The sequence below is a fragment of the Triticum dicoccoides genome, chromosome 4B (assembly GCF_002162155.2).
Source record: "Triticum dicoccoides isolate Atlit2015 ecotype Zavitan chromosome 4B, WEW_v2.0, whole genome shotgun sequence".
Taxonomy (NCBI): Eukaryota; Viridiplantae; Streptophyta; class Magnoliopsida; order Poales; family Poaceae; genus Triticum; species Triticum dicoccoides.
The window spans coordinates 599361440-599370892 of NC_041387.1; the positions used below are offsets into that span (position 1 = coordinate 599361440).

Here is a 9453-nt window from a genome sequence, read left to right on the forward strand (position 1 = left end):
GGAGAGTAACTTTGCGGTCTATTATGTCTTGTTCCACTACTGATGCCGAGTATATGGCTATTTCTGAGGCATGCAAAGGAGCTATCTGATTGAGAGGTTTATGAATTGATCTTTGTGGAGATTCATCTTGCACTACCGTATTTTGTGACAGACAAATTGCTATATGTCTTACAAAGAATACAATGTATCATGACAGAATAAAGCACATTAATGTCAGATTTCGCTATATTGAACGTGATTTGAAGGCATGCAAAATAGGTACGCGTGATAATCCTACTGATATGATGACAAAGTCAGTTCCTACCAATAAGTTTGTGTGTTGCTCAGGCTTAGTTGATATTTCTTAGTAGCCCTATGGACATTGACGCACAAGGTATTTATGCTGATTTGAATGGAGTTATTTACTTTGTTTAACTACTAGAAAGAATTTGGCTCAAGGTGGGGATTGCTAAATTGTGATCCAAATTCTACTGTGTTGGCCTCGACGTAGTACAAATGGTGTGTGTGTCGCGTTGATGTCGATGCTTATGAGTAGAACTCGTTTACTTGTCCTCCAATGACTCTTATGTATTGTCACTCGTATATACCCCATGTAGTCGCACCTAAAGACAGGATGTCACCTCGTGGTTGTAATACTCCTCCATCCATCATAGCGAATTGCGCCTTCGTGCGTCTGTGGTTTTCTTCGCAAGGGTTTTTATATAAGATCCGTGTGACACGTGTCTGGCTTATTATCATTTATCTAACAGCTGGAACTTAGAAATTGATTGAATTTGATTTTTTTTACGACCACTGGGCGCCGGCTGGCCGGATGAAATTTCGGCTAATCGCCCCCAGTCATAGGATTACAACCTCCAGTCGTTGATTTCCCACGGATCCCCTTCACATCTCGTGTTGACATGTAGCTTCTGTCCATGGAGGACTTCGCGCACCGCCGGCCACGCTCGTCTTTGGCTGCCCGCGCTTGCCGGCCAACGACACCAACCGTGCTCGTCACCCTGGTCGCCGTCCCGACCATCGCATGGTCACTGTCATCGCCACCAGCTGGTCGCCATCGCAAACAGCCCTGCCGTGTCCTTCAAACAGGTCGTCGTCATCGCCAGTAGGCCTGTTGCAACCCGATGCAGCACGGAGATGTCGTCGTCACGAGCATCACATGGTCGTTGTAGTGTGACGATGTGGTCATGGCAACATTGACAGCTGGCGCAGCGTTCCGAGCAGCCACGTGCGATGACGACGAGCACGTGGTGGTTCCAGCAAAAACGATGGCCGGATGTAGCAAATTACGTCACCGGATGCAGCTCCGCTACATCGACACTCGACTGAGCAAATAAAAATGTCGGTCGTAGCACATTGATGCGCCGGTTGTAGCATCTTTTCACCTGGTTGCAGCTCCGCCGTGCCAACGGTCATAGCCGATGCTCGTGCTGCTTCCAGCAAAAAACGATGTCGTATGTAGCAAAACAATTACTAGATGCAACTTTGGCAGCTTCCGGCCTCATGTTTCGAGCAATTGACAATGCCGGTTCCAGCAATTTGTGTAGGCGGTTCCAGGAAACACCATCGCCGGTTGCAACACTAAGCAGCCATCTGTGGTGAAGGCCATGGCAGCTCCAAGGTGACAGCCCTCGCAACAAGTAGTGTAGGCGGTTCCAGCAAACACCATCGCCGGTTGCAACATTGAGCGGCCATCTATGGTGAGGGCGATGGCAGCTGCAAGGTGACGGCCATGATAGCAACTGGTGTGGTCTCCGCCCTTGCACCGTGGGAACAACACTGGCAGCTTCGATGATGGCGTGTTGCAACACTGAGCGGCGGGATCGTGAGGGGGGGAGGGGAGCTTGGGACGGGCGCAAATTTGTAGCTAAAACACCGGAGGAGAAAGGATAAGGGGGGCAGGCGGTGCGGGGCCTCAGCCACATGATAAGGTGGGTCCGCGCTCGCTTGTGGCCACATGATAACCCCTGATCGAACGATCCACATGCGACCGACCCAAGACTCGGCCGGTCGGCCGGGTATAAACATTTTCCTTTTTTTTAGAGTCCCCCGTTCGAAAATATAACTCCTACTTCTCTCTCAGAAAAAAATAAATCCACTTCTGCACACGAAGCATGCAAGTCATGATTACTCACTCTGCCTGAGCTCGTTCGCTGAGAAGTGGCGATCGCGCGCGCGCGCGAACCAAACCAAAGTCGATCGCGGAATGGAACTCGACGCGTGGCCCCTAAATTCGTTGGGCCCGTCCTTTCATGCGTCCCTCTCCTAGTCCTACCTAGCTCACCGTCCGCAACCACCGCCGATTGGCCGCTACAGTGCACTGCAGCCCCGCAATCTTCCCGCTCACTCACACCTCCGACTCCCACAGAGAAGAGCACCGTCCTGCCTATATATCCCGCGCATGCACCGGCGTCTCGGCTTAGGCTGCAGCTCCATCGACCGGCCGACACACCGACCTCCGCGCCGCTGCCCGCAGGGACGCACTGACACGGTACGGCATACCTGAGAACGCCGTAGCGTGCGCCTTCACCAGGCCGGGTCACCATGAAGACCGGCGCCGGTGAGGCTGTCAAGTCGCAGGTGGCCGGGCTGCGGGCCGGGGCCATCGTCAAGCTCAACGCCGCCTTCCTCGCCTTCTTCTTCCTCGTCTACATGGCCCTCCTGCTCCACCCCAAGTACTCCCACATCCTCGACCGCGGCGCCTCCTCTCTCGTCCGCTGCACCTTCCGCGACGCCTGCCCGTCCACGTCCCACCTCTCACGGAAGGTAAGGTACGTGAGCGTGAGTCCCGGACCGCTGCCACCGGTGGGGTTCTTGCCTTGCCGCCCGACATTCTAATTCCAGCGGTCCTCGCCACCGAGCGTGTGTAAGTTCTCGGTTACTTAACGCGCTCAAATGCATGCATGCGTGCAGCCGGGAGGAAGATCAGTGGCGGCGGCGAACAAGGTGGTGGCGACGGAGCGGATCGTGAACGCGGGGCGCGCGCCGACCATGTTCAACGAACTGCGCGGCCGGCTGCGGATGGGCCTGGTGAACATCGGCCGCGACGAGCTGCTGGCGCTGGGCGTGGAGGGCGATGCGGTGGGCGTGGACTTCGACCGCGTGTCGGACGTGTTCCGGTGGTCGGACCTGTTCCCGGAGTGGATCGACGAGGAGGAGGAGGACGGGGTGCCGTCCTGCCCGGAGATCCCCATGCCGGACTTCTCCCGGTACGACGACGACGTGGACGTGGTGGTGGCGGCGCTGCCGTGCAACCGGACGGCGCAGGGGTGGAACCGCGACGTGTTCAGGCTGCAGGTGCACCTGGTGGCGGCGCAGATGGCGGCGCGCAAGGGGCGGCGCGACGGTGCCGGCCGGGTGCTCGTCGTGCTGCGGAGCGAGTGCGAGCCGATGATGGACCTGTTCCGGTGCGACGAGTCCGTGGGGCGGGAGGGGGACTGGTGGATGTACACCGTCGACGTGGCGCGCCTCCAAGACAAGCTCCGCCTGCCCGTCGGCTCCTGCAATCTCGCGCTGCCGCTCTGGGGGCCAACAGGTACATACATACTCCTACGTAATTCGTGGATTGGATCACGTACTACGTATAGTAGTAGTATACGTACGTGACGTGCGTCCGCATAATATAATTTGCTCTCTCGTGTCGGTCTTATTGTTGCGGTTGCACCGCACAAACACACATATACGCATGCATGTAATGTAAGTCAAGCGTGCAGTTGCACCCATGCTAACAACCAATAGTGGTAAGATAGACAGATATGGAGACGGTGATGGTTCTTCTAGAAATCGAAAGGAAAATTCCCCCTAAAAAAAGAAATCGAAAGGAAACAGCTGAGATACCATGCATCAAAGGAAACACACACATATAATACTAAAAGACGACATCACAAGAGCAAAAAAGCAAAAGAGCAAAGATTGCCAATTGACATCAAAACCAGAAAATGTTATTTCTGGGGGAAATTATCTGTCCGCCATATTTGAATCATGCACGTGGATTTGTCCGAAAAGTACTTTCGTAGTATCATAATTTAATTTTCATACGTACAATTTTTTGGAGCTTTGCTAGTTTCAGCTAACCAGTTTTCTTTACAAAAAAAGGACACGTAAACTGCAACCATCAAAGTGCACAATTTTAGTGTTAATTGTGCAAATGCAATTTTTTCAATCCGTGGGTATATAGTACTATAAACCCATAGGCTGAAAAAAATGCATTGACATAACTAACAGGAAAATTGCAAAATTTGAAGTGAGGGTGAGATGATAATGATTAGATGTTGATCCATTGGCTTACAATCTAGGCAATCTAGGAATATACAATCCCATTTAGTGGTAAAAAAAATGTATTATCCAGTTCTGAAGCAAGTCTACGGAGAAAACATGAGATAATACCAAGAAAAGTGTTCCCCACACAAAAAACAAAGATATCGAAAAGTTAGATTAGCATCGGATCCCCTGCACGTACGTGTCGGTGTGTTACACAGCTGTGTTATAAGGACATAACACTCCACCTAATGCAATTGAGGCGACGATACAGCGCATAATAATCAAGCCTGCTTCTTTCCCGCCTCTCTTTTTCGCCCTTGGTAATGCGGCATATATATGATCGTAGGGACCATGCATGTTAATCAACGGGGCATATATATATGTGTGTGTTGGACAAGCCATCTGGGAGAACATCTATCTATCTACAGGAATCTGGTCGGGAAATGTTGCGTACGATCGATCAATCGAGCTGATAATGCATCGATTCCTATCATCACTCCACTGTCCTTGGTCCTAAAAAAACAATGCTCCGTAGCCCCCATTCGCAACAAACTTAAGAATCTGACCCAATCACTGGCTTAATCAACTTACTCGTGACTCATCGTGATGATCACCCCACCAGGTGATTATCATCTGTGTGTCTCAATCAGGCCAGGTGCATCCCAAAAAAAAAAAACGTACTACGGTACCATCTGTTTTGGCAACCACATATGGCCGTGCATTCATTTGCGACCGTTAAATAGGTTTCCAAGTACGTACCATATGCGTTCCACGTTAGCCCTACACATTCTAGCTAGCCTTATATCCTAGCTGGTACGGTACCATCAAAAAGCTGGAGTGGTACTACTGTCTAGCTAGCATTAAGCAGCACGATCGAAAGCATATGTCCCACCGTTGAATATGGAAACTTCTGTTGGTAATCATGGAGCTATCTATCAGCGTCCTGTCACCCAAGATCTGTCCTCACAGACACAGCGAGCAGATAGATCGATCTAGGTAGGTGTGGCTCCGTCCCAAGCTATTCCCAAGTCCCGAACTGATCACTTTCCTGTGCCCTTCCTGCTGCCAAGACAAGATCGTAGGAAAAGGACGCCACTTCATTCATTGCTTGGATCGGGTCACAACTCCTGATCAGTGAACATGGTAAGAAGAACAAGACATGAAATATTTGAAGTGAAGCTTGAGAAATGGCCCGCAGAGGCTGGCTGGCCGGCTGGCTGGCTGGGGCCTCTCCACCTAACGGTTCCGGTTGCGAGTCTCTCGGTCGACTGATCACCTCCCCGGCCGGCCATGTCGATCTCGATCGGTCGAGGGGAGCGCTGTGGCGGTGGATGTATGCTTCGATCCATCGACACGACACCGTCGACGCGTCAGACTAAACTTAGATTCGGTTGGTGTGACAGACAGACACAGGGTAGCTTGTCCGATTAGCTGGCTGGCAAGCTAGCTTGTGCATGCACCAAGGCCAAGGCCAGGTGATACTTGCATTGCATGCTACTACACTCTAGCTACGCCTACGCGGTGGAGTGGATGGATCGACGGATGGCCAATCCACCACCAAACGTACGCAACGTCGAAAAACCAACGCAAAAGTACCGTTGGTTATATATAATTCGATCCACTTTTTGTTGTTGTTGTTGTTGGTGGTTTTGACCGCTCCAATATCCAGCGCTAGCTTGCAGTTTGTTTCAAGCTAGCCTCAGCTGGTTGATGGATGGCGTTCAAAACTTGCACGTGTGCACCTTCGGACAAGGACAGAGGCGTGCATTGCGTGGTTAAAAAACCTTGAAACTTTTAAGACAAGATAAATATCACCTATGTTCCCAACTGCACAAGACGTTTTGGGGATTTCAATGTGGACTACATGGATTGAAATGAGTAAACAAACACACTAAAACCCGTTTATATACAGTCGATTCAGAAAATAAAAAAGTTAGATCATCTTATAATTCGGAACGGAGGGAGTACATCTTTGGTCCCTCATCTATTACAAGGAAGTTGAGATTTTCTCGGTTAACTCTAGAACCAAAAAAGTAATTTTTTCAGGGGTAGAACTAAAAATTAATGATCTCCCAATGTAATCTACTCCCTCCAGTCCATATTAATTGACGTTCATTTAGTATAAAGTTAGTACAGCTTTGTACTAAACCAGCGTACAACTGTGTAGTACAACAACGTCAATTAACATGGATCAGTGGGAGTATTTTTCTTTTCTATTTGCAACGTTGAAAACGATTTTCGCAATGATGTGATGATGACTTCGCAACCCGAGCAACCCGGTTGGTGTAAAAATGACAGCAAAGAAAAAAAATATAGCAAGTAGGGAAGTGGAAAAATGATTTATAAAGAACTAATTTAGAAGGAAATTGGGTAACACATTTTTTGGGGAGTATAGGAAAATTAAAATAATTATCGAACATATTTTAAGCTGAAAATTAAGTGTCTGAATATACTACTCCATTTGTTTTTGAGGGGATATACAAGTACTCCATTTTACATTATATAAAGGTTATCTCAATTAATTCGGGTCAGAGGGAGTAGTGTTGTTTGTCCGTACTAATAATAAATGAAGATAAGAGCTTTTATAGTGTACATTAGTTTGTGTTTTATCTGTAAGAGCAGCGATATACAGACGATAACTTTCCTTCCGATTAGATCGCATCATTTTACAGATCAGCACCTTTCGAAGAAGGCATAGTCCGAAAATTGTGCGTGCACTGTGTGTGTAGAGTAGTTTTGTATATGTATGAAGCGGGGTGGTTTTATAGTTAGGTTCCACTTTTATTTATTTACTTTCCTGTCACGTACGTTCCGGAAATTAACTAACCATGCATTGCAACCCGTACGTACACAGGCATCCACGAGGTGTTCAACGCGTCGGACCTGACGGCGGTGGACGCCGGCAGCCAGCGGCGCGAGGCGTACGCGACGGTGCTACACTCGTCGGACAGGTATCTATGCGGCGCCATCGTGCTGGCGCAGAGCATCCGGCGGTCGGGCTCCACCCGCGACATGGTCCTCCTCCACGACCACACCGTCTCCAAGCCGGCCCTCCGCGCGCTGGTCGCCGCCGGGTGGATCCCGCGCAGGATCCGGCGCATCCGCAACCCGCGCGCGGAGCGGGGCTCCTACAATGAGTACAACTACAGCAAGTTCCGGCTGTGGCAGCTGACGGAGTACTTCCGCGTCGTCTTCATCGACGCCGACATCCTCGTCCTCCGCTCCCTCGACGTGCTCTTCCGCTTCCCGCAGATCTCCGCCGTGGGCAATGACGGCTCCCTGTTCAACTCCGGGATCATGGTGATCGAGCCGTCGGCGTGCACGTTCGAGGCGCTCGTCCGCGGGCGGCGCACCATCCGGTCCTACAACGGCGGCGACCAGGGGTACCTGAACGAGGTGTTCGTGTGGTGGCACCGGCTGCCGCGCCGGGTGAACTACCTCAAGAACTTCTGGGCCAACACGACCGGGGAGCGGGCGCTCAAGGAGCGGCTGTTCAGGGCGGAGCCGGCGGAGGTGTGGTCCATCCACTACCTTGGGCTCAAGCCGTGGCGGTGCTACAGGGACTACGACTGCAACTGGAATATCGACGACCAGCGCGTGTACGCCAGCGACGAGGCGCACCGGCGGTGGTGGCAGGTGTACGACCAGATGGGGGAGGTGATGCGGGGCCCGTGCGCGCTGTCGGAGCGGAGGAAGATCGAGATCGCGTGGGATAGGCACGTCGCCCAGGAGATCGGCTACGCCGACCAGCACTGGAAGATCAACATTACCGACCCCAGGAAGTGGGAGTAGTACCACGCGACGGCGGGTCTCCGTGGACACGAACATGACTAGTCTAACTGGCCGCGCCGGCCGGAGCGGCGACAACAGCTGATCGAGCTCGCCGCATTTTGAGTTTCGGTTTCTCTATTGTTTTTTTGTCCATATAATACATATGTATACACAAGCATGTGGTCATTGCACAAACTTTGGTGGTTGAATAATGAGTAGTCATTCAGTTGAGGAGATCTCTGGTTGCAGGCACTACTGAAATCACTGGTAGCCCGTTCCATTGGCATTGGTGGCAATGGTCATGGGCATCTCCACTGACATTCCCTAGTACATAATCCTGCTATAAAGACAGATCTACCGCACATCATTGGACGGAACTACTCCCTCCGTTCCTAAATGTAAGTCTTTGTAGGGAGTATGTGCGATATGCAGACATCTAAACGACAGAAGAAGAAAAAACACCTGACAGAAAAAGATATGTGTGTTGCGGACCTATTGGTCACGATTTAGAAAGGAGATGTGTGTGCTTTTTCAGTCAGCCGGAGAGGCAAGAATATAAATCTTCTGCCCCTTCCAACTTCACCTGTCATAATTGCTCAAAGGTTCCTCACCATTTATGAAATATAATGCTCAAAATATATCCACAAAACATTATATGTACATTCTCTGATGAATACCGTTTGTACTATTTTTCCAACCCAATTACACACACCATACATGCCACCTATGACAATACACCTGCAACTCATAAGCAAATGTCTATCAACATGAAAGAAAACGAAGCCAGGTAATGCTTCCTAAACTTCCATGCTTATTAAATTACATGATCAAACTCATGCTTAACTTCGTGTAAGTATTAAAATCGCGACACACATCTTTGCTGGTCTTAAATGTCATTAGCTTGATTATTGTGTTTATATCTGTCATGACAAGATGGATCATAAACATCTATGTGATTGCTTCTCCATTTTATGGCTTATGTTAAGGATACTTTTATGTGAAAGTCTGAATGGAATTCAATGTTAGTCATTTTCCATTCTACACCTTAGTTTGATAAATCAAAAGATTGCTCTTTTCTATATGTTGCTGTATGTAATGTTTCACAACCTCAATATTATAGTATTCCTCTTATCAAGATTACTTTACATCTATAATGTACATTCAAATCAGGGTCAAAGCAAAAAAAAAACTGAGTTTAGCGAGGGTGGGACCGACAAATCTAACAGGTATGACTATACACTCACAAACCCAATAGAGCACCATGGTTTTCCAATAACTAGATACGTGTTGGAAATATGCCCTAGAGGCAATAATAAAAGGATTATTATTATATTTCCTTGTTCGTGATAATTGTCTTTTATTCATGCTATAATTGTATTATCCGGAAATCGTAATACACGTGTGAATACATAGACCACAATATGT

The 9453-nt window shown here is 49.3% G+C and overlaps 1 protein-coding gene across 2 annotated transcripts; it reads left to right on the plus strand.

The window, feature by feature from the left end:
* The first annotated feature begins 2309 nt into the window (after nucleotides 1-2309).
* On the plus strand, nucleotides 2310-8262 carry LOC119291684 (UDP-glucuronate:xylan alpha-glucuronosyltransferase 2-like). 2 transcript variants are annotated; one of them, XM_037570491.1, is made up of 3 exons: nucleotides 2310-2763; nucleotides 2911-3532; nucleotides 7112-8262. In XM_037570491.1, the coding sequence occupies exons 1-3, from the start codon at nucleotides 2542-2544 to the stop codon at nucleotides 8047-8049; spliced, it is 1782 nt and encodes a 593-aa protein (XP_037426388.1). In that variant the 5' UTR covers nucleotides 2310-2541; the 3' UTR covers nucleotides 8050-8262. The 2 variants fall into 2 exon arrangements, with proteins under 2 accessions (XP_037426388.1, XP_037426389.1); XM_037570492.1 differs by having other exon boundaries at nucleotides 2643-2768.
* Nucleotides 8263-9453: the final 1191 nt, after the last annotated feature.